This window comes from Solanum pennellii, chromosome 5, assembly GCF_001406875.1.
Source record: "Solanum pennellii chromosome 5, SPENNV200".
Lineage (NCBI taxonomy): Eukaryota > Viridiplantae > Streptophyta > Magnoliopsida > Solanales > Solanaceae > Solanum > Solanum pennellii.
This window is the reverse complement of record NC_028641.1, coordinates 2,166,371-2,192,694: the sequence shown is the minus strand read 5'-3', so window position 1 is coordinate 2,192,694 and position 26,324 is coordinate 2,166,371. Positions and strand designations below refer to the sequence as shown.

At 32.5% G+C, this 26,324-nt stretch overlaps 5 protein-coding genes and 3 pseudogenes across 5 annotated transcripts; 3 read left to right on the top strand and 5 right to left on the bottom strand.

Moving 5' to 3' along the window:
- Positions 1 to 1,299: 1,299 nt before the first annotated feature.
- Positions 1,300 to 2,765, top strand: LOC107018794 (transcription factor TCP15-like). The gene has a single exon (XM_015219371.2). It carries the CDS (start codon positions 1,471 to 1,473, stop codon positions 2,608 to 2,610), a length of 1,140 nt encoding a protein of 379 aa, XP_015074857.1. The 5' UTR covers positions 1,300 to 1,470; the 3' UTR covers positions 2,611 to 2,765.
- A 91-nt stretch (positions 2,766 to 2,856) lies between these two features.
- Positions 2,857 to 6,312, top strand: LOC107018795 (annotated as a pseudogene).
- Positions 6,313 to 7,606: 1,294 nt separating this feature from the next.
- Positions 7,607 to 8,583, top strand: LOC107019194 (annotated as a pseudogene).
- A 2,330-nt stretch (positions 8,584 to 10,913) lies between these two features.
- On the bottom strand, positions 10,914 to 13,062 carry LOC107019193 (F-box/kelch-repeat protein At3g23880-like). The gene is made up of 2 exons (XM_027917376.1): positions 11,495 to 13,062; positions 10,914 to 11,063 (listed from the first exon to the last, which is right to left on the bottom strand). Exon 1 carries the CDS (start codon positions 12,641 to 12,643, stop codon positions 11,501 to 11,503), a length of 1,143 nt encoding a protein of 380 aa, XP_027773177.1. The 5' UTR covers positions 12,644 to 13,062; the 3' UTR covers positions 10,914 to 11,063; positions 11,495 to 11,500.
- A 1,353-nt stretch (positions 13,063 to 14,415) lies between these two features.
- On the bottom strand, positions 14,416 to 15,615 carry LOC107019192 (F-box/kelch-repeat protein At3g23880-like). Its single transcript, XM_015219757.1, has one exon. It carries the CDS (start codon positions 15,613 to 15,615, stop codon positions 14,416 to 14,418), a length of 1,200 nt encoding a protein of 399 aa, XP_015075243.1.
- Positions 15,616 to 17,987: 2,372 nt separating this feature from the next.
- Positions 17,988 to 19,157, bottom strand: LOC107020221 (F-box/kelch-repeat protein At3g23880-like). The gene has a single exon (XM_015220510.1). The coding sequence runs from the start codon at positions 19,155 to 19,157 to the stop codon at positions 17,988 to 17,990; it is 1,170 nt and encodes a 389-aa protein (XP_015075996.1).
- A 1,822-nt stretch (positions 19,158 to 20,979) lies between these two features.
- LOC107019191 lies at positions 20,980 to 22,213 on the bottom strand (annotated as a pseudogene).
- A 1,509-nt stretch (positions 22,214 to 23,722) lies between these two features.
- LOC107019189 (F-box/kelch-repeat protein At3g23880-like) lies at positions 23,723 to 25,100 on the bottom strand. The gene is made up of 2 exons (XM_015219756.1): positions 23,915 to 25,100; positions 23,723 to 23,742 (listed from the first exon to the last, which is right to left on the bottom strand). Exons 1-2 carry the CDS (start codon positions 25,098 to 25,100, stop codon positions 23,723 to 23,725), a joined length of 1,206 nt encoding a protein of 401 aa, XP_015075242.1.
- Between the last annotated feature and the right edge of the window lie 1,224 nt (positions 25,101 to 26,324).

The window sequence follows — 26,324 nt, the reverse complement described above, 5'->3', positions numbered from 1 at the left end:
TTATTTGTGGTACATACTTCTTGAAATATAGATAGTAATTATGACTTATGATCGTTCTGATAAAAAAAATAGAACAGTTTATGATTTATAAAAATTATTAAAGTTTCTTTAATTCTTATGTAATCTTGTCAAATAAATAAACATAATTTAGAAATTAGGTATCAATATATTCTAAAATGTCACATTAATAAATTAAATATCTTTTTGTTTTTTTTTCCAAATAAATACTTGCAATCATATGCTATTACGAATTATTAAATAAACATTTTAAAAATCCACTAATCTAATAACTCAATAGTAATAGTAACTAAATTATTCATTGAAATAATCCTCCCATATGGTGTAATCAATCTATTCAGGATGAGATAAATATCTTTGTTTTGTTAATAAATTTAAAATGATTGATCTATTTTTTATAAAGTAAAAACATATAGGTCAAAGTTTTATATTTTGAAACGATTAAAATGAAATTAAATAAACTATTTCACAAAAAAAAATATTAGTAATAAATTAAAACTTCAAAATTAACCTCAAATAATATGATTTTTCATCAAACAAATTACATACTATATTACTCCCCCTCCTCTAAATTGAGAATAGAGAGAGAGGAGAAATGAAGAGCAGATTACACTATCATGAAAATTAAATTTTCATTAGTAAAGTAAAAATTCAAATAATTGATCAATCGAACTACTATGATTTCTCCGCAATTACATACTACTACTACTACATGTTTCTAGAAAATAATTTTGGATTAAGTTACAATCATACCCTCACAAAAACAAAGATTTACTTTCATGACTAATATTAGCTTTTCCAATTCCCATAGCCCACTCATATACATTCCCACTCATTATGTTTGTTGCTTAAAGCACCTCTCACTCATTTCTCTCTTTCCCCCCTTAGCTTTTTTTTCCTCTCTTTTGACTCAAAAATATATCAACAAGAAACTTCAAATATCAAAAAGCTTGGTACAATCAAAGTTACTTATAAATAAAATTTGATAGTAGTAATAAACATTAGTAATATTCATAACAAATTAAATAATATAACGTAAAAATAAATCATTTCTTTCGGCCTATACATAATAACAACGACTTACCTAATTAGTGTAATATCATACATGAGCTCTGAATGTACACAAATTTTACGCTAAAGAGAAAAACCCTTTTTTGAGAGCCATCCATTAGATAATAGTGATAAATAATAGATAGATACATCATATTAGATGTACTACTACTTCATCACGTGAGATCTAAAGATAATAAAGTGTACACAAATTTTACGCTAAAGAGAGACCCTTTTTTGAGAGCCATCCATTAGATAATAGTGATAGATAATAGATAGATACATCATATTAGATGTACTACTACTACTAATACTACAACTTCTAGCTATCTACCTCTTAGCCCCCACTTCAAACACATCCCACACAAAGAAAAACACCACCAATTTATTTTTCTTATTATAATGGAAAATGGCCATCATCATCATGATAATATTGGAAACTCCATTCAAAGACCAAATTTCCCCTTGCAATTGTTAGAAAAAAGAGATGAAGTAGATCATACAACAACAATATGTTCATCATCATTACAACTTCATCCTTATAATTCCACTTCTTTACACATGATGACTACCTCAAGTAGTGATGCACCTTGTGTCAATCATAACCAAAAATCAAAAACTCATCAAGACAAGAAACAACAACCACAACAAACAAAAAAACCAACAACAACAAAGGATAGACATACTAAGGTTGATGGTCGTGGTCGAAGAATTCGAATGCCAGCAACATGTGCAGCTAGGGTTTTTCAACTTACTAGAGAATTAGGTCACAAATCTGATGGTGAAACTATTGAATGGCTATTGCAACAAGCTGAACCTGCTGTTATTGCTGCTACTGGTACTGGTACTATTCCAGCTAATTATTCATCACTTAATATTTCTTTAAGAAGTTCTAGACATCATAGTGCTAGTAACTACCTAGCACATAATCATAATAATTTCGGTCATGTTTATCATGACCGAAATTATTTTAATGGGGTTGGTTTATTTTCGTCCGAAAATAATTCATTTTTCCCTAGTGGGAATTTGAACATGTTACAAGCAAAGGAGGAGTTATGTGATGATCACGATGATAATGATAATGATAATGATAATAATACTGGACGGATTAAGCGGAGGTCAGAAGATCAAGATTTACTACAAAATAATTACCATATGAGTAATATGTTACAATCTAGTACTTATGGTTCAATTCCAGCAAGTCATCAAATTGGGCAAATTCCAGCAACAACATTATATATGATGACAAATAATAATAATAATAATTCTAGTCATCATCATGACCTTAATAATTGTTCTATGTGGGGATCTTCTAGTAATAATAATAATATTGAGAATTCAAATATTAGAGGAGGGTTACTGAATTTTATGAATTTTCATCAACCAATTTTGGGGACACGTGGCGGTGGCGGTGGGACGGCGGCGGAAGGGCAATGGGGGATGTTGACGGCGGCGATGAATTCGTATAGACAAAGTGGTGGTCATGCTAGTGGTTCTTCTAATCAACATAATGGAGGAGATGATCATCAACATCATTCTTGAAAATGTATGTATTCTTGTTCGATTCTGTTAATGCGAGATATTTTATGTATCAGACTTTTTTTTTTTTATTGTATGAGGAAGTTAAATACAATAGTTATGTAGTAATTGCTATTAGTATATTTGTATTAAATAATAATAGGGTAAAATAATTTTCTTGGAATATTGAAAGCATGCATTATTTTCTTTTAATGAAAATTTCTTAGGAAAATTGTAGGGTTTGGTGAGAATTTTGTAAAGAATCTTGTTTTTTCTACTAATTAATTTTTTTTTTGCTTTTCCTTTCAAGTGTTGACTACTTTAATTCTAAGAAAGGGTTTTTGAATATTACATTCACCCAATGATTCTTGTCAATGTGTTTTTGGATTTTATTTTTGATACAATGAGTCGATATGAAACGTTGATTCCAATTTATTTGGGACTAAAGCATAATAATTGTTATTGATGAGACGAGTTGAGTTTAGATGAAAACTATAATCAGTGATAACTCATATAGTTCATTTGATTTTGATTTTTGAGATACAATTTCTGTTGTATTTTGATTTCTAATTTTTTAATACGATGATGAAGTGAGTTGAATTTGAGGCCGAGGCACAATAACTGTTGATGGTGAATAAGAATTTATATAGCCTACCACAACCTGATATAGCTATATATAAGTGGAGTCTAAACAAAATATTATATATACAGATAGACCTCATAGTATATCTTATCTCGAAGAGGTAAAAGAAACTATTTTTGATAAATCTTCGTAAAAAGAAATGGTCCATCAACGATGATACACAGAGGTGGATTTAATCTTTATTCAATGGGTTCAATTGGGTCAAATAATATGCTTTCTGAAAAAAAAAAGAAAAAAGAAGAAGCTCTGGCCAATATGTTAAAGGGTGTAGGACCATAATTTCTATCAATTACTAGTCTCTGGCATTCTTTGCATGAATGTGATGTTTTTGTGTGTAGTACAAATAAAGTGTTTGAATTATAAAAATAATATTAGATGGTGAATTCTCTTAGCATATTCACGTGATGTTCACCTCATTAAAAGTTCTCGACGCGATTATTATCAAGATAGAACTACAAGTCAATCAGGTTTTAGATACACAAGATTTCTCTAACAAATACAAATTAGTCGAGACTAGTTATATATGAATCACCAATATCCATTTAGCTTTGGTTATATCAATCCTATATCTAGAAACATTTGATATCACAGATTAGAGGAAAAACTATTATATCAAAATCTGGATCTAATGTAAGACACAAGTAACCCCTACATTATGATCGAAATTTCAGAGACATACCTTAATTAAACTAAGATCCTATATTTCCCCTGAGCTTATTATTATTATTTTTTTGTAATTTTATACACCTTTTGTCTTATGTGACACACTCGTGATTCCACACAATTGAGGCGCGTGAGAGATATTTTAATGCCGCATAAGCTAAAAAGGTGCACACAACTACAAAAAAATAGGTTCAGACGATAATAGGATCTTACTTTAGTTAAAGCATGTCTATGAGATTTCGATCATTGTCTAGGGGATACAAATTAGTCGAGACTAGTTATATATGAATCACCAATATCCATTTAGCTTTGGTTATATCAATCCTATATCTAGAAACATTTGATATCACATATTAGAGGAAATACTATTATATCAAAATAGATTATGATCGAAATTTCATAGACATATCTTAATTAAACTAAGGTTCTATAATACCCCTGCGCTTTTTTTTTTATTATAATTTTGTACACCTTATGTCTTACGTGGCACACTCATGACTCCACGCAGTTGAGGTGCGTGGGAGTATTTGATGCCACGTAAGCTAAAAAGGTGCGCACAATTACAAAAAAATAGGTTCAGAGGATAATAGGACCTTACTTTAGTTAAAGTGTGTCTCTGAGATTTTGATCATAGTCTAGGGTCTACTCGTACATTTTCCCAGCAATACTCTTTTTAAGTTGCTAATATCAATAGTCAAATGTGGAGCATTTCATATATACAAATACAATTTTGTTCATTCAAAACCATTGTATCAAAATCTGCAACAATATGGGGTTCTCTTCGCATTCCAGAGACATTCAAATATCTAATTATACGAAAAAAAAGGTTTATACCAAACCAAGTTTTTAAGATAATTGTTATCAGGATTCTAGTTTATAGCAAATGATTGTAAATGCGATAACGAGATAGAACTCCAAGTCTGATACTAAAGAAAACAGATTATTACAAGGCTTCATTATTTCGATCCATGAACTCAGCACTCGTAAAAACAGAGTATAGCACAGCAACTATTGATTATGCAGAAGGATGTTTTTTTCTGAACGGTAGTAGTTTGTGCCCTACGTGTACAAGGAGTTGTAGTTTGATAACTGAACTATAAATTTTTATTTAAATTGGAAGACATATATAGAAATCCGTATTTGGATAGAAGTAGATATTTAAAGTATAACTGGATTGGGATTTTAAGTATCGCTTAAATTGTTTTTGGCGTTTCTACATAAACAGGAATCCAAATTTGGATAGAATTTGATATTTGAAGTATAAAGGGATTGAGATTAAATTCTCTGCCTATTTATATCAACTCCTTTTGCACGGTATTACTCACATATTCTTCCTTCCATCTTAGCTAATTAATTACTCATTCTTTCTTCTCAAACATGTCGTCGTTGAGAAGTGCAAAATTGTTACTTGTGTTTCTGCTGTTGGGTTGCATAGGCATTGCTACTGCCACTGCAACCGAACCCAAAACAGAATCGTTTGGTACTTCTTCAATTGGATTGTGGCCCCGATGGTGGTGGCATACTCACCCAAAAATACATTCACCACCAACTCCATCTCCGATTGATAATGCGGCTTCACCAACGCATATGGCTCCGTCCCCAGTTGATGACGTGGTTTCGCCACCACACACGACCCCTGCTCCATCCACTTCTTGCACCAAAGTGGACGGTTGTGCATTAGATTTGATCACCTCAGTTTTCAATTGTAGAATTTCATTATCCACTCAATGCTGTCAAGTACTTTCAACTATTTCAGATGATTGCTTTTACAGAGAGTACACACACTCAAAGAGGGTACCATTTTTCCTTGGGAAAGTGAGAAACTATTGTAGTCATGTTGTTGATAATGCGGCTCCATCTCCATCTCCAGTTGATAATGCAGTTCCATCTCCATCTCCGGTTGATAATGTGGCTTCACCAACTCATGTGGCTCCAATTTCAGATGATAATGTGGCTTCACCTACTCATGCGGTCCCATCCCCATCCCCGGTGGATGATGTTGTTTCTCCATCGCATATGGCTCCCTCTTGGGGCCCGACCCCGGCTCCAACCACTTCTTGCATCAAGGTGGACGGTTGTGCATCAGATTTGATTACTTCTATTTTCAAGCGTAGAATTTCATTATCCACACAATGCTGTCAAGTACTTTCAACTATTTCAGATGATTGTTTTTACAGAGAGTACACACACTCAAAGAGGGTACCATTTTTCCTAGGCAAAGTGAAGAACTATTGCAGTCATCATCATGTCTGAAGCAAATTTTGTCTTTCTTATTTTTTTGGTCATTTAGCTTATTTATATAGGATTTCCCCATTAAAATGTTTTTAGGCGTTTGTTAAGTACTTTCAATTAAATTCTTTAATTAGTTCAGTTGGATCTTTATCTCTATTTTGCAGTTTAATTACTACTCTCTTGTTGCATATTTATTTGTCCATGTTTGACTTGGTACACTCTTTACAACTCATTTGCTATATCACTTCATGATATTAGCTATGGAACACATCCTTTAACTTATTCGCGATACGATAGACATATCAATCAACTATATCTTGATCCGACTAAATATGGTTATATGAATCTTACGCAACTATACCTTTCTAGTCGCCCCAGCATCCCAACAAACTTACTAATAAGAAGACTTACCATGTCATACTTACACTACCTAGAACAAGAATTTTGTCAACTCGATTTTTTATTATTATTTTTTTGCATAGTATAACTGAAAATTGAACTCTTAAAACTTCTGATTTGATGATTTATTACTTTCTGAATAGTTTTGTAGGGTTCTGAGCATTAAGTTTCTTAATTCTGGCAACAATATTTCTATTTGATTTTAGTTACTTGGAGGCTGATTTATGAGTGAAACAGAGCTTCTTAGTGTTGAAGTAAAGAGAAATATGATAGTTGTAGAGCCGGATTCTTATTGTTGTGATTCTACTGATGATTATGAAATTGAGAGCTATAAGTATCCTTAATTCAATCCAAACATTAAAAAAAACAAAAAAGATTCTTGATTTTATTTGGCTAACGATTTGGATATACATGACAATGAGGCTATGTCCGACAAAAAAAAAGTAAGTCTTATTGAAGCTTTGAAAGAATATTAACATATGTTATTCCTTAGAGAAATCAATGTACACTGTTCTATAATCAAGGAAGCTAGTTTAACCGATATTCAAACGTTTGCTATGGAGCACAATTAAATCAAACCCTAGCTACTCCATTTATTTTAGGTTATTAGTTTGCTATTGTATACAATTTTCCCTTATAAGAATCACAACAGTGATCAATAAATAAAGCTTTATAATCGTCACGTGAATCATCATATCCAAAACCATATTAGGTATAGAAAAAGATGCCGCGGGGCGAATTAATTAATATTTAAAAAAATTTATTTTTGGCGGTTGTTTTGATTGAGGAGAAGTCATCATAATTTGATTGCAACACATTCTTGAACTATAAATTTTTATTAAAATTGGAAGACATATATAGAAATCCTAATTTAGATGGAAGTAGATATTTGAAGAATAAATGGATTGGGATTTAAGTACCGCTTAAATTGTTTTTGGCTTTTGTACATAAAAAAGAAATCCAAATTTGGTTAGAATTTGATATTTGAAGTATAAACGAATTGGGATTGAATTCTCTGCCTATTTATATCAACTCCTTTTGCACCGTATTAATTATTCATACAAGTTTAAAGGATTTCGAAAGTATCGCTTGAAATTCTTTAATCTTAGCTAATTAATTACTCATTCTTTCTTCTGAAACATGTCGTCGTCATCGTTGAGAAGTGCCAAATTGTTGTGTCTGTTTCTGCTGTTGGGTTGCATAGGCATTGCTGCTGCCACTGCAACCGAACCCAAAACAGAATCGTTTGATACTTATTCAATTGGATTGTGGCCCCGATGGTGGTGGCGTATTCACCCAAAAATACCATCAGCACCAACTCCATCTCCAATTGATAATGCGGCTTCACCAACGCATATGGCTCCATCCCCAGTTGATGACGTGGTTTTGCCACCACACACGGCCCCTGCTCCATCCACTTCTTGCACCAAAGTGGACGGTTGTGCATTAGATTTGATCACCTCCGTTTTCAATCGTAGAATTTCATTATCCACTCAATGCTGTCAAGTACTTTCAACTATTTCAGATGATTGCTTTTACACAGAGTACACACACTCAAAGAGGGTACCATTTTTCCTTGGAAAAGTGAGGAACTATTGTAGTCATGCGGTTGATAATGCGGCTCCATCTCCATCTCCCGTTGATGATGTGGCTGCTCCATATCCAGTTGATAATGCAGTTCCATCTCCATCTCCGGTTGTTAATGTGGCTTCACCAACTCATGCGGTTCCATCCCCATCCCCGGTTGATGATGTCGTTTCTCCATCGTATATGGCTCCCTCTTGGGGCCCGGCCCCGGCTCCAACCACTTCTTGCATCAAGGTGGACGGTTGTGCATCAGATTTGATCACTTCCGTTTTCAAGCGTAGAATTTCATTATCCACACAATGCTGTCAAGTATTTTCTACAATTTCAGATGATTGTTTTTACAGAGAGTACACACACTCAAAGAGGGTACCATTTTTCCTAGGCAAAGTGAAGAACTATTGCAGTCATCATCATGCCTGAAGCAGATATTTTCTTTCTTATTTTTTTTGGTCATTTAGCTTATTTATATAGGATTTCCCTTTAATAGGTTTTTAGGTGTTAGTTAAATACTTCTAATTAAATTCTTTAATTAGTTCAATTGGATCTTCCTCTTTATTTTACTGTTTAATTACTCTCTGTCTATGCATATTTATTTGTCCATGTTTGATTTGACACACTCTTTTACTATCACTCCTAGACTATTCATAATGTTAACTAGGAAACACAACCTATTACTTATTCGTGATATGGTAGACATATCAATTAACTATGCCTTGGTCCTAATTAAGCTGAGTACGGTTATATGAATCTTCAGCAACTATTCCATCCCAACAAATTAATCAATAAGAAGACTTACTATGATATTTTTACACTAACTATCAACCTGCCACAGAGACTTTGTCAGCTCAATTGTAATTTGAAGAATCGAATTCCTAGATATATTATATTGATTACATTAATAGGGACACATTGAATCGATCTTGAAAGTATGTTAAAAGATGGAGATTGATTTCTACGTATATCGAAGCCTATTAAGTTAGTAGAAACATCCCAAAAGACAATGCGAATCGTATTTACTTTGAACACCTAGACTCTTATTTTAAAATGGGCAACGGGCATACACCAAGTCGAGCAACCATTGAAGATAATGAATAAGAACAGAGTATTTATGGGTTGGAAGCACGCCAGATTACTACGATTCATCTATTGACAATGACTTTAGTGACTTGGAGGCTGATTTATGTGATGACGAGTCATGGGAAGGGAAAACAGAACCTTTATGGGTGAACAGTTTCGTAGTGTTGAAGTAAATAGAAAAATGGCAGCTACAAAAGATCCGGGGGTTTGATAACTAGTCGTTGGATGTGAGAGAGAGTGGTATTTGCTGAGTTGTCGAGTTTTTTGGGGTTATGGCTGTTGCTTAATTTATTGTAAAAGCAGGAGAAGAAAATCTTTGTTCATCTCTTAAAAATTTATATATGGTTGAGTGCACAAGATTTCTCTAACAAATACAAATTAGTCGAGGCTAGTTACATGAATCCTCGATATCCGTTTAGCTTTGGTTATACCAATCATAATCTCGAAACATTAGTTATCCGAAGTGGCAGGGGTTTTCAATGTACTTGCGAGCTGCTCTGGAGTTTGTGTAGGAAAAAGGAGACACCGATGGGGTTTGAAACTGCAAACAGGTTTCATCGATAGTACAAACTATATATGTCATAGAATTGATCAACAACCTCTACTGGTCTGGTTGAACCGTAAAAGTAAAATCTCATTCTTATTTTACTGGTAACAAGGTAGGAAAAAAATGGATGTAAATAATATGATTGATGGTGAATTTCGTTTCACTATGGAACACAATCTTTTCCTTATTTGTGATATGGTAGACATGTCAATCAACAATAACTTATCGGCTGTTATCGGCTTAAATGATTGTGAGGTTTCATGATATCAATAGGAGATCGACAAGGCTTTCTACATAGATTTCTGCAGCAGCACATTCCTCAAATTGATCAGCAACCTCTACTTGTCTGGTTGAACCGTTATATGTCATGATAACACGGGGAAGTAAAAGTAAAATTTCATCCTTATTCGACTGGTAACAAGGTATGGAGAAAAAAGATCATCAAGAGACTTTATATTCAATGTCTTGTCCTATATTTGACAAAAAAAAAGGGTGCAAAAAGAGCATTACAAGCTAAACGAAGCAGAATCCTTAATAATTATCAGCTATGTGATGATTGTGGAGTTTCCTGGTTACGACGTCCCTAACCAGATATCGTTAGGGGATTAAAAAGCTGTCTACATAGATTGACATCAGTAGTGTGCTTTAGTTGTCTTGTTGAACCATCATATATCATGATGGCTGAGTGAAGAAGAAGCAAAAAATTGTGATGATTTAATAAATTATGTGTGTTAGTTCAAATGGGTAAATATAGGTTGTAATAAGTTCAAATGAGGTATTGACCGTGAAGTATAATAAAGTCTTTCTATACCCGAAAATAATATCTAAAGCCAAAATTATCAACGTTTAAAGTTTCTCTTATTTACAACTACACTAATCTCTGGTAAAATGGTCATAATGAATTACTTTAAACATTAAATGATACAAAATTTGTGGAATTTGAAAACTAATTGACCTACAATTTTCATATGTAATGACTCAGCTAATTCATTACGTACTAAAAGACATGTTAGTATACATTGTGTGCCTTCAAGAGAGGCACACATTCGGACCTGTTTCATTTCAGCACTTGACAATATCGGGTTCTCTTCACATTCTAGAGACATTCAAATATCTAATTATACAAAGAAAAGAAAAGGTTTATACCAAACCAAGTTTTAAGATAATTATTATCAGGATTCTAGTTTATAGCAAATGATTGTAATTCTGATAACGAGATAGAACTACAAGTCTAATACGAAAGAAAACAGATAATCACAAGGCTTCATCATTTCGATCCATGAACTCAGCAGCAACTATTGATTAGTGTTCAACATTAGCTTCCACTTCCTGAAATTCAATAGTTCAAAACGAATAGTTAAGGTTGTGCCTGACAAAATTTTCACAATGACTCTGTTTATAGAGTAACGAAATAGCCATCCAGTTTAAACAAAAGCAACAACATAGATGTGAGAGAATCATCATTTCTCGATGTAAAAATTGTTTTAATCAAACAGTTCTCATTAGCTAAACTCCTTCATTGAGATCTAACGAGCACTATGTTGAAACTTCAGAATACTGATTATTGAATCTATTACTCAACAATTCAAATGTTGTTTTCTATTCCGTCTACTTCTAATCACCGGTCCTACCCTTATTTAGGAAAAAGAAATCTTTTATGACACGGTAATTAAGTTCCGATATCAGGAAGTGCAATGTCTTGTCCTATCATTGGCAGCAAATAAAAGAGCATAACAAGTTTCATTAAGCAGAATCCTTACAAATTATCAGGATGATTGTGGAGATTCCTGGTTACGACGTCCCTGGTCAGATATCGTTAGGGGATTAACGAGGCTTTCTACATAGAGTTCTTCACATTGCGTAACATCAGAAGTGTGCTTTAGTTGTCTTGTTGAACCATCATATATTATGATTGCTGAGTGAAGAAGAAGCAAAATTTCACCGTGGCGAAAATGTATAGAGAATGTGAAAACAGGTGCAAAACACCTATGTGTCTTAATATTTTGATGATATTTGATGGTGAACAATTTTGTCCAAGATACATTAACTCGAGAATGCTTCATAATCCATACATCAGAGGTAGCAGCACCTCGTCGACAAGTATAAAGCAGAGAAAGATCACTTCCGACAACTCCCAAATTGATATCAAAATTGTCTTTTCCACAACTGGGAAGCTCCAAGCTTCCCCACGTCCCGTCTGCTAAATCAAAAGAAGTGATGTTGCACACCTTGTAGTGATTATTACGAGTTGATGAAGTCCAATAAAGCTTCCCATTGACAAATCTACCATATTGACTTAATAGAAAGATGCCCTGAAGCTGATCATGGAGTGTTGTCCAAGAATTAGTCCTTAAACTACATATGTTGACCACAGTCGTCATATCGGAACTACTAGAATGATTATAAGGATAATTGATAAATACGACTTTATAATCATCACGTGACTCATCATATCCGAAACCATATCTGATAGAACCAGAGCACATATTACATGTGAACTTGGGTAATTCCTTTGATTTGGTAATAGTGGGGTTCCATATATATGCCTCTTTTTTGCCATGGACAACACAAATCAACCCATTGACGGAGCCGACAATGTGAGTTGATAAAGTGGATCTTTTGATGTGGAATAGCTCCTCAATGAGTTGTTGTTTGGTAAATAAGGGAAGGAGAGGACAAAACTTGAAATCATCATTGGTTTTTCGAAATATAAGCCTGTGATGGATGTATCGTTTGTCATTAGCAGTTAACTTGATATGGTTTTTCACGAAATCAGGGCTAGAGATTAGTTGAAGCCATGATTTAGAAACGCACATGAATTTCGACAGAGATTTGACAGGAAGCTTTAAGAGAATCTCTGTTATGAGTTCATCAGGAAGAAGAAGAGACATTATGGAATCAGTTGCCATAGCAGAAGGATCTCTGTATTGTGCCCTAAGTGTATGATGTTTTTGGCGTTTGTGTTGATAGTTTGATTGCAACTACAAATTTACTATTAGTAGAAATCCTAATTTAAATTATAAATTTATTAAAAGTGGACGTGACAACATATATAGGAATCCTAATTTGGATAGAATTTGATATTTGAAGTATAAAGGGATTGGGAAGTATCGCCTGAAATTCTTTGCCTATTTATATCAACTCATATTAATTATTCGTACAACTTTAAAGGATTTTCTTGAAATTCTTTGGCTATATATATATTTGTTCCTTTCATCTTAGCTAATTAATTACTCATTCTTTCTTCTCAAACATGTCGTCGTCATCGACAAGTGCCACATTGTTATGTCTGTTTCTGTTGTTGGGTTGCATTGCTACTGCTACTGCAACTGAACCCAAAACAGAGAACAACTTTGATACTTCTTCAATTGGATGTGGTTTCGCCTCCGAACACGGCTCCAAACCAAAATTGCATCAAGGTGGACGGTTGTGCATCAGATTTGATCACTTCCGTTTTCAAGCGTAGAATTTCATTATCCACTCAATGCTGCCAAGTACTTTCAACAATTTCAGATGATTGCTTTTACAGAGAGTACACGCACTCAAAGAGGGTACCATTTTTCCTTGGAAAAGTGAGAAACTATTGCAGTCATCATCATGCCTGAAGCAAGAGAATAGGACAATGCAACTTTTTTTCTCTCTTTTTTTTGTTAGGTCATTTAGTTTGTTCCGCCCCTAAATAGGTGTTAAAAGGGGTGGTAATTAATAACTTCCAATTATATATTTTTTATTAGTTCAATTGGATCTTCATCTCTATTTTACAGTTTAATTACTACTCTCTCCGTGCATACCTTTATTTGTCGACTCCTAACAAATCATTTACTATATCAATGTGTACTGTTCTATAATCAATTAAGATATTTTAACAAATCTCTGTAGATGAATTTGGCTAATAAATAGCTTCATAATTGGTTTACCCTTTATGAATTTCCCGACTATGGTAAGGTTACTGGCAAGATTAAAGAAAGTAATCTTCGGTACTAAAGAAGACAGCCAACTCCCATGTTGAATATTAGTAGTAGTAGAAGCTGTCTTAGCTGCCAGAGTTGTTTCCCGACTATGGTAAGCTACGGTGTTTGATTTTTTCTGCACATTCTGATTGTAGTCCTCTATGTGAATATAGTTGTTAATGGTATCAGTAGGAGGGGGGTTCAGATTTTTGTTTTTTTAGGGGTCCGGTGAAACATAGGTGTTACCAGTGGTTTGACGAGAACTAGTCGTTGGTTTTGGATGTGAGAGAGGGTGTCTGCAGTTATTGGAAAAGCAAGGCAAGAAGACACACGCAAACGTTTTCTCATCTTCACAGTCATATATTGTATCTAAGCAGCACTAATCTATATAGAAACATCAGACCTACTCAGAGTTGGGTTCATTGCTATATCCATCTTGCTTCATTTGGACCTGTTTCATTCCGTTACTCAACAATATTGAGTTATCTTCACATTCTAGAGACATTCAAATATCTAATTATACAACCAAAGATTTATACCAAACCAAGTTTTTAACACGATTGTAAATCTAGTAACAAGATAGTATCACAATTCTGGTACTGAATACAACAGAGAAGGCGAAACAGATCATTGTTCAACTTAGCAAGCAAGAAAGATCAGTAATGTATCATAATAAACATCAAGAAAATATGATGTTTGGATTCATATATATTTTAAACGAAGCAGAACTTTTACAATGATAGGGGATTAACCATGCTTTCCCCATAGATTTCTGCAGTATTGCATTCCTTAACAATAGTTGTGTGCTTGAATTTTTTAGTTGAACCATCAAATATCATGATCTTTCCGGGCATCAAGAGTAAAATGTCATCGTTATCTGACAGGTTGAGGTATATAGAAAATGTGAAAACGGGTGAATCAAACCCAAACAATACAGCATTTAGAGGATATTCGATGGTGAACTGTTTCATCCATGATACATTAACACTGCGATCCTTTAAAATCCATACATCAGAAGTCGTACCTGCCTTACAAGTATAGAGCACAGAAAGTTCACTATCGACAACTCCCAATTTGATATTAAAAACTTCTTCTCCACAAACGGGAAGCTCCAAGCTTCCCCATGTATCGCTTGCTACGTCAAAATAAATGATGTTGCGCACATAGTAATCATGAATCCCCGTAGATGCAGCCCAATAAATCTTCCCATTGATAAATTTACCTCTATAATTTAATAGAAGGATTTCCTTAAGCGGGTCATGGAGTGTTGTCCAAGAATCAGTTCTCGAACTGTAAATATTGACAACAACCCTCAGGTTGGACAACACACCATAGTTAGAATCACCACAATGATCAATAAATACGACTTTATAATCGTTACGAGACTCATCGTATCCAAAACCAAATTTGATATAGCGAGAGATACCCCACGACGACTTAAGCAATTTCTTAGACTTCCTAATGGTGGGGTTCCATATATATGTATCCTTTTTGCGATTGTAAAAACAAATCAACCCATTGACAGAACCCACAAAGAAAGGTGGTGAACACGGAGGAACCATGTGATATAATAGCTCTTGAGTGAGATGTTGTTTGTTAAACAAATGAGGAAGTGAACAAAACCTGATATTTTCTATGTAGCCTGGAAATAGAACGGTATGATGTTTGTTTAATTTGAGATGGATGTTCACAAAATCGGGGCTAGATATGAGTTGATGCCATGATTTTGACACACACTTACATTTCAAGAGAGATTTTGTGGGCAGCCTTAAGAAAATGTCTGTTATAATTTCATTTGGGAGTATCGAGTCATTATTTGTAGTTAAAATGAAATGACGACTTGTAGTGAAAATGAAACGATACCATGAGAAAAGGAATTTGAATAGAAGAGTTCGATGAATCCAATTCCGAAAAGCAAGAAAAGAAAACATGGTGGGTGAGCAGAGAGTGAGGGGTGAAGGAGGAGTAGTGTTTTTGTTTTTCCAACGGCTCTTAGACTTATATATAGAGACTGGTAAACCTAATTAAAAGATGATGGAATATTAAATATAGTTAGAATAAATTTTTATGTGATTTGATATATGTTATATATATTTAGAATAATTTTAAGTGCGATCTAATATATGTTATGTATATATTTAGAATAATTTTAAATGTGATCTAGCTAGTATCTATTATATACCTTAAAAGTTGGATTACTATTCTAATCTTATTTTTTCCCTAAACTAAATTAAATATTAATATATAATTAATTTAATATTAAATTATAATTTTATTTAAATTCATGCATCTAGACACAATGATTTAAATTCTTTTGGGATATTATCATTGTTTTTCTACTTATATAATTTTTAATTAAAAAAGAGTAAATATACCCTTCTTATTTATGCATCCCTACTAATCAAATATAAGCTTTTATTTCAACAAATGTTATAAGAAAATGGACTAAATACACCTATTGGTTTTGTGTAGTAAATGTTTGAGGAAGTTATTCATGTACTAAATGTGGATAACAAAGAGTCAAAAAATAACTTTTAGTTTTAATTTATAATAATTGGGGGTGATGAAGAGCCTATCAAACACACTCACAACAACATTATATATATTCTCTTCTTTCATCAAAATTTGCGAGCATCTTGCTTTCTGTAGATTAATATCAGTAGTAGACTAAGGATTTTCATTCAGGGCTTCGAAAAATAAAAGTATAAACGTGTAAATAAGCCAACAGTTTTTTGCAAGGAATGTGACCCTTGAATTCTTTTGGATTTAAAATCACACTTTTAACATGTTTTTTTTTTAAAAAAAAAAAAGAAGTAAAAACGGAACTGGAACTTAAAAAAAAATATAAAATTGAAACTAAAAAAGTAAAATGTTAGCTAGGGGATTCAAACCCCTGGACGTCACACCTAGTTTCAAAGGAACTTACCACTGGACTATCTCATTTTTCTTGTCATTTGAGGGGGTTCAAAGTATATATATTCACATAAATACAGAAATTTTACTTTATATATACAGTATAATTTTTTACCGAGGGAGTTTGGGTGAACCCCCTAGCTTACCCTTGGGTCGGCCCCTGATTCATATGCACCATTTGTAAAAAAATGATTATCAATTTGTAATTGCAAGTGAATTTTGATTTTTTATATCTCCATCTTTTTTAGTTTTCAAATATAACTTTGTTATTGGGTATTATACTTTTGTATTCTTTATTTCTTTTATCTTTAGGATAAAAATATAATAAAACTAATCCCAATTTATATTTATTATTAACTATTTTGAAGATAAGTTAATCATGTTGAATCACTCGAAACATTTTGATAGTCTCAATCGTTTCTGATTAAAGTAGCTATCTAAAACCGCCACTAAAACAAATAACGATCGCCGCAAAATATAGGTATTCGTGGCAACTAAAACCACCATTAAAACAAATAACAGTTGCTGCTAAAGGTAAGTATTAGAGGCAACTAAAACCAATAACAGTTGCCGCTAAAGGACAATTTTAGTGGCTACTAAATTGCCCCAAAAACAATAATAATCGCCGCTAAAGGTCAGTTTTAGTGGCAACTTAAACCACCACTAAAACCAATAACAGTTGTCGCTAAAGATTAATATTAGTGACAACAAAAACCGCCACTAAATCATATAAAAGTCGCAACTAAAGAAATGTTTTGTGGCAACTTAAACCGCCACTAAAACAAATAATAGTCGCCGTAAAGGTAAGTAGTGGTAACTAAAGCTGCAACTAAATCAAATATAGTTGTCGCTAAAGATCAGTTTTAGTAGCATTTTAAACACAGCCACTAAAACTAATAAGGGTTGCCGCTATAGATTGGTTTTTGTGGCAACTAAAACCGCCACTAAGCCAAATAAAAGTCGCCATTAAAACTTTGTTTTTACTGACAACACAAACCGCCACTAAAACTTAAAGTGATTTTAATTTTAGTATTTTGTGAGGAATAATATCTCGTCAATTCGAAGGTTCTTTTATTTATTAATGAAAAAAATAGAACGAAGGAAAAAAAAATCATCTCGTCTATAAATTGCTTTGGATCAAGGTATAGAAACAATAGCTTGTCTTGAATACATGTGCACTTCCTTTTTAGTGTTCAATGATGGAAGGATGTTAAATACACACTCACACGAAATTGGTAAAAGATGTAATAGAGCACATTAACATATCACAAAATCCAAATCTATTTCCAATAAAAACTTCATAATTCAAACAAATGTTTTTGAATACAAATATTGCACGAAATGCTAACAAGAAAATATGATGTTTGGATTCATATATATTTCAAAACTCTTACAATGTTAGGGGATTAACCATGCTTTCCCCATAGATTTCTGCAGTATTGCATTCCTTAACAATAGTAGCGTGCTTGTATTTTTTAGTTGAACCATCAAATATCATTATCTTCCCGGGAATCAAGAGTAAAATGTCATCGTTATCTGACAGGTTGAGGTATATAGAAAATGTGAATATGGGTGAATCAAACCCATACAATATAGCATATTGAGGATATTCTATGGTGAACCGTTTCATCCATGATACATTAACTCTGTGATTTTTTAAAATCCATACATCAGAAGTCGTACCTGCCTTACAAGTATAGAGCACAGAAAGTTCACTATCGACAACTCCCAATTTGATATTAAAAACTTCTTCTCCACAAACGGGAAGCTCCAAGCTTCCCCATGTATCGCTTGCTACATCAAAATAAATGATGTTGCGCACATTGAAATCATGAATACCCGTAGATGTAGCCCAATAAATCTTCCCATTGATAAATTTACCTAAACGATTTAATACAAAGATTCCCTGAAGCTGGTCATGGAGTGTTGTCCAAGAATCAGTCCTTGAGCTATAAATATTGACAACAACCCTCAGGTTGGACAACTCACCATTGCATGAATTACCATAATGATCAATAAATAGGGCTTTATAATCGTTACATTTGTCATCGTATCCAAAACCATATTTGGTATAGCGAGAGGTACCCCACGACGACTTAAGCAATTTCTTAGACTTCCTAATGATGGGGTTCCATATATATGTATCCCCTCTGCGATTGAAAAGACAAATCAACCCATTGACAGAACCCACAAAGAAAGGTGGTGAACAAGGAGGATCCATGTGATATAGCTCTTGAGTGAGTTGTTTGTTAAACAGAGGAGGGAGCGAACAAAACCTGATATTTTCAAAGTAGCCTGGAATTAGAACTTTATGTTGTTTGTTTAATTTGAGATGGATGTTCACAAAATCGGGGCTAGATATGAGTCGATGCCATGATTTTGACACACACATACATATCAAGAGAGACTCTGTGGGCAGCCTTAAGAGAATGTTTGTTATGATTTCATTTGGGAGTATCGAATCATGATTTGTAGTGAAAATGAAATGATACCACGAGAGAAGGAATTTGAATAGAACAGTCTGATGAATCCAATTCCGAAAAGCATGAAACGAAAACATTGTGAGGAAGTAGTAGAGCAGTGAAGTAGGATTTGGGTCTAAAATTGTGTTCTCTTAAAATGTCTCTATCTCTCTCATATATTTATATCCATTCAAGAAAATAACATAAGAAAGAAATTCAACATGATCCAATTTTATTAATTGGTTTTCCTTAAAAGAGAATTATGTATAAGGTATGAAATAGAGGGAGTATAGTAATTGTTTTTCCTTAAAAGATCATAAATAAGAAAAGACAATTTTATTAATTTGCTATTTATGCATCAATCCAAATTGACATAATACGTAAATATGTCATTTAGCTGCTCTCACTTATATATTAAAAAGGTGTCAGGACATCAAATAAAAGAAGAGACTGTAAAATGATCTAATATATATAATATATATTTAGAACAATTTAAGTGTGATCTAATACTTGTTAAATATATTTAGAATAATTTTTAATGTGGTCTAATATTTATTTTATATATTTAGAATAATATTAAATGTGATTTAATATCTATTATATATATATTTTAAACAATTTTAAATGTGATCTAGCTAGTATCTATATATATATTTAGAATAATTTTAAATGTGATCTAGTGTTTATTATATATATTTTGAGTAACTTTTAATGTGATCTAGTGTATATTATATATATTTAGAATAATTTTAAATGTGATCTAGTGTCTAGTATAATTTAGAATAATTTTAAACGTGATCTAGTATATATATATATATATATATATATATATATATATATATATATAAACTTAAGTTAGTACAATAATGTCATTTAAAAAATTACTCTAAATAAAAATGTTATAAAATATTGTTTAATTGTATTTAGATAATGGAGTTACTGGACATGTATTCATGGAAATAACATGGTTTCCTCAAATGTGGTTCATCATTATTATATACTTGTACCTTTTTTTTTGTTGGTAAAAATCAAGTTAGTTCTATTTAGGTGTTTTAATCATTTTTTAATATTATAAGTATCAACGTCAGCAACTCCGATAATGTTAAATGTTATATTATCTTAATTAGTTTTACATAGTTCAACATTTCCTACTTCGTGAACTACTCCCTCCGTTCTTTTGTAGCTATTACTATTTTTTTTTAATAGTCAAACAATATAAACTTTAACTAACATTTTCATATGTAAATTTCCATCATATTGATATGACAAAATTGCAATTTATAGTACTTTCTGTATAGTTGTTGAATATCTAAATTTTTGTTTCGAAATATCAAATTAGTGTAATCTAAATTAAAACTTTAAAAATTAGTCAAGTTGACTCTCAAAAAGCACAATATGATAACTAAAAAGGAATAGTGGGAGTAATAACTAAAATTGTATTCAAATTAGATGATATTGTTGAGTTTGATTAAACACATACTTAGTAGAATAATACATAAAATTAGGCATATACAAATTTTATAAAATAAAAATTTTTGAAAACATGAATTTGAAGATGTAAAATTAGGCACGTACAAATTGTATGAAAAATAATACAAAATAAATGTGCTACGCACGTTTCCAAAGACTAGTATATATATATATATGCGTGTGTATATTAGTGACTTGGGTAATTATAAAGATGTACATAGAAGAACTGAGTTTCATCCGAAGGAATTCCCTTAAGATGTGATATTGTGAGTGGTAAAAACAGTCTTTCTATCTCCATGAGGTAATATTAAATCTGAGTACATTTAATGAAAAGTTATCTCTGTACATTTTTGAGCAATTAATAATTCAAACAAATGCTTTTGAAACATGTACGTTGCTCCAAATTTATTACTTTAGAATACAAATATTGCACGCGCGAATCTAGAAATGCTAACAAGAAAATATGATGTATGGATTCGTATATATTTTAAAGTAAGCACAACTCTTAGAGGATATTGTTAGGGGATTAACAATGCTTTCTGCATAGATTTCTATAGTATTGCATTCCTTAACAATAGTAGTGTGCTTGAGCTTTCTAGTTGAACTATCAAATATCATGATTTTTCCGGGATTCAAGAGTAAAATGTCACCCTTATCTGACTGGTGGAGATATATAGAAAATGTGAATACGGGTGAATCAAACCCGTACAACACAACATATTGAGGAAATTTGATGGTGAACCGTTTCATCCATGATGCATTAACTCTACAATCTTTCAATATCCAGACATCGAAAATAGTACCCGGATAACAAGTAAAGAGCACAGAAAGGTCACTTTCCGCAACTCCCAGTTTGATATTAAAAACTTCTTCTCCACAAATAGGAAGCTCCAAGCTTCCCCATGTCTCGTCTGCTACATCAAAAGAAATGATGTTGCGCACATTGTAATCATGAATACCCGTAGATGCAGCCCAATAAATCTCTCCATTGATAAATTTACCCGAATAATTTAATAGAAAGATTCTCTGAAGTTTGTCATGGAGTGTTGTCCAAGAATCAATTCTCGAGCTGTAAATATTGACAACAACCCTCGTGTTGGAAAATTCACCATTGTAAGAATTACCACAATGATCAATAAATAGGGCTTTATAATAGTCTCGTGAGTCATCGTATCCAAAACCATATTTGGTGTACCCCACGATGACTTAAGTAGTTTCTTGCACTTCCTAATGGTGGGGTTCCATATATATGTATCCATTCTCCGATTGAAAAGACAAATCAGCCCATTGGCAGAACCCACAAAGAAAGGTGGTAAACAGGGAGGATCCATGTGAAATAGTTGTTGAGTCAGTTGTTGTTTGTTAAACAAAGGAGGGATTGAGCAAAACTTGATACCTGGAATAGAACTATATGATGTTTGCTTAATTTAAGATGGGTGTTCACAAAATCGGGGCTAGATATGAGTTTATGCCATGATTTTGACACACACATAAATTTCAAGAGAGACTTTGTGGGCAACCTTAAGAGAATGTCTGTTATCATTTCATTTGGGAGTATCGAGTCATGATTTGTAGATAAAAGAAAATGATGATTTGTAGTGAAAATGAAATGATACCATGAGAGAAGGAATCTGAATAGAACGGTCTGATGAATCCGATCCCGAAAAGCAAGAAATATAAACATGGTCAAATGTTTTTCTCTAAAGTGAGGAAGTAGCAGTGAAGTAGGATTTGGGTGTAAATGACTCTGTGTGACTCATATATTTATATTCCTTGAAGAAAATAAGATAAAAAAGAATTTAAAGAGATTGAATATATATTATGTATATATTTAGAATAATTTTAATCATGTAGAAATAGTATTAGTATTTTTCTATTTAAAGGTACGCCCTTGATCCCCACATATTCAAATGTGTAATGAATAATTTCATAAATAGCTTTAATGTATTTATATATGTATCTCTAGTTAACTTGAATGTATGAAATAGTGGGAGTATATTTATTGTTTTACTTTAAAAAATCATAAATAAGAAAAGGACAATTTTATTAATTTACTATTTATGCATCAATTCAAAGTAGCATAATACATAAATATGTCATTTAATTTGATCATCAAATATGGGGCTTCCTACGTCTAGAATAAGTAGAGTTGTCAATATGGGCTAGGCCCATTGGGTCGGTCTAGCCTAACTCGTGATTTGATAGGATTGGACTATGATTTTTGAAGCTCATTTAAGAAAAAGGCTTTTTAGCTTGTCTGAATAAGTCTGTCGATTTGCAGGACTTGAGAAATATGGATAGGGCCGGCCGTTGGACCAATTAAAAATTAATTAAAAGTAAAAATAAAAATAGGGTATTAATAATAACAAGAGTCTACCCTCAAAATTTGTTTAAAGTTTGAAATATTATAATTTCAATACAAATTACGTTTATAAAATATGTACTACATAGAATAAAAAATGCCTAAATTTCTAGGGAATCACTACATAGGTCATAACCTATGGAATATTATCATAGTTTTTGTGTTTTATTATGATCATTGTAAAACAATAAGGTTAATATTCCTATTTAACAATTTATGTTTTTACTTGAAATCAAATATAATAAATATTACTATATAGATAATTTTATTTGTGTATTTGATTAACAAATAGTAACTCTAACCCTGTGATATTGTCTTGTCGATATTTATGATAATATTTTTAAATTATAATTTAATTTAAAAACTAGAAAAAATATAGTTTGAAGAAAAGAGGGCTGGCTCGGCAAAACACGTAGCCGACACACTTATGGGCTGGACCGACCATTGTCTAGTCCACATAAAAAATGGATTTGCCCAGCGTGGCCCGTCGAATTACAAAATCTATATGGATTAGCCAGAATGGGGCCCATATTGATAGCTCTAAGAATAAGTATGATTATATGTTAGATATTTTACCAAAAAATAAACTTCCAAATATCAATAATTAGATCTGTAGCATTTCCATAATTGCTAAGTTTAATTGATACGGCTAATAATACTCTTTTCCCCTGAACAATCCACAAGTCGAAATGAATTATATGAATCTGCAATATCCATTTGCTTTAAATATCTAATTTTACGGGATAGAACTACAAGTCTGATGACAACAGACACGATGGAGAAACAAAACGGATCATAAAAAGGCTTCTATGATCTGATGTCGATGAGTGTTCAACGTTGGCTTCCACTTCCTGAAATTCAATAGTACAAAATGAGTTCTAAGCATATAGCACAATAGTGAATCATCAATTCTCAATTCACCAAAAATGAGTCCATCATGTATAGAAACACTATAATAGAGGACTACACGCAACGCATGTGTCCAGAAATTAGTACAATATAAACTAAAAGTAGAATACTTACCGGATATAATTAGGGGATTAACAATGCTTTCTGTGTAGCTTTCTGCAGGATTGCATCCCTCAACATCAACAGTGTGCTCTAGTATTTTAGTTGAACCATTAAATATCATGATTAATCCCGGAAGCGAAAGTAAAATGTCACCCTTTTCTGACTTGCTAAGGTGTATAGAAAATGTAAAATTTAGTGAAGAAAACATAATTAGCACCGTATTTCGAGGATATTCTATAGTGAACAGTTTCATCCATGATACACTGCAATCTTTCCAAATCCAGACATCAGAAGTCGCGGTACCTAGATAACATGTATACATCACAGAAAGGTCACTTCCCACAACTCCGAGTTTGAATTTAGAATTAACTTCTCCACAACCGGGAAGCTCCAAGCTTCCCCATATCTCATCAGCTACATCAAAAGAAATGATGTTGTACACATCATAATTACCAATACGAGTAGATGCAGCCCAATAAATCTTTCCTTTAACAAATTTACCCGAATGATTTAGTAGAAAGACGCCCTGAAGCTTGTCATAGAGTGTTGTCCAAGAATCAGCCCTCAAACTGTAAATGCTGATCACAGTCTTCATTTTGGACACATTATCATTGTACGAATTACGATAATAGTCCACAAATACAGCTTTATAATCATCACTAGACTCATCGTATCCAAAACCATATTTGTTATAGAAAGACGTGCCCAATTTGGGATAAAGTACTTTTTTTGACTTTTTAATGGTGGGATTCCATATAAATGTCTCCCTCGAATAATTGCACAGACAAATCAACCCATTAACAGAACCGACAAAGAAAACTTTTAAATTGGGAGAATCGATGAGAAGTAGCTCCTGAGCGAGTTGTTGTTTGTTAAAGATGGGAGTAAGAGAACAAAACTTGTATTTTCCATTGATACCTGGAAACAGTACTAGTTGATCGGTTTTTAATTTGAGATGCGTCTTCACGAAATCAGGGCTAGAGATTAGTTGATGCCACGATTTAGAAACGGACTTACATTTCAAGAGAGACTTCAGGGGCAGCCGTAAGAGAATGTCTGTAAGGATTTCATTCGGGATTATGATATCAGTAGTCGTAGAAAGTGAAGTGAAAATGAAATCATACCCTGAAATGAATTTGAGCAGAAAGGTGTGAATCACCCGATGAATCCAATCACAAAAAGAAAGAAAAGAAAACATGGTTGGATGTTTTTTTTTTTGTGAAGTGAAACAGAGCAGTGAATAGTTGAAGCAGAACAATTAAGTGTATAAAAAAAATTGTTACATATTTTCTTTGTGCAAATTAATGAAGTTTGACAATAACTTTTGTTTTTTAATACTGTATTTATTATAAATTTAACTATACTCTCTGTTTTTAATACTAAAATTGACCAGTATTTTGTTCTGATTTTTTTTTGAACTATTTTAAAAAATGAATACTTTTGAACTCTGTCAATATTTATATAAAATCCTCTCATGCTATGAGACTTGATCATGGCTTTAACTAATTTCATAAGCCATGATCCCTCAACTTCAACACTGAGCTTCAGTCGTCTGGTTGAACAATCATACATCATGATGGTTGATCGAAGAAAAAGCAAAATTTCACCATTATTTAGTTGAGAGAATGTGTCACTGGGTGGATAATACATATATAGCCCAGCATATCGAACACATTCGATGGTGAACAATTTTGTCCAAGATACATTAACTCCGCAATGCTTCATAGTCCACACATCAGAGGTAGTAATAGTAATACCTAGAGTAAAAGCACAAAGCAGAGAAAGATCACTTCCAACATTGGCTTATTAGCTATCGAGTTTTAAATATACTAATTTGTTAGCCAGACAATAAAATATCGATTGGATCGATAACAAATTAACAATTATCGGACGATTATTGAATGCACCTTATAAACAATAAAAAATAACTTCTTTTCATTGTGTTAAATTTATGCAATGAGCCATTAAAAGGGAAAATAATACCATTATATTGGCATGATTTCATACAAGAGTATATATTTCTTCAAAATGATGTCACTTAATCCTTATTGATATGCATATGGTATATTTTATATACCGACAAGGTATCATAGAATATTATTGATTCATTCATTAAAATGATACTCATAAGTCCTCTATGATACCATGGTATGTATCATAGATGACTGGTTCATCCCTTAAAAAACTAAAAAAAGGTTTAGAATATTCTTAAATTATATGAAATGAAAAAAAAATGTCTTTCATTTATTGTTGGTCTAAAAGTATTTTTGTCGTCAATATTTTAGTCTAAAAATGAATGTCAGTATCCTCCTTATAAGGTACATGTCAGTATACGCCTTCCAACCAACGATTTTAATGATATCCATCCTTCTATTCAAATGTTGTCCTTTTGATTTGATCCTCAATTTTGTTGTCCTTTTGA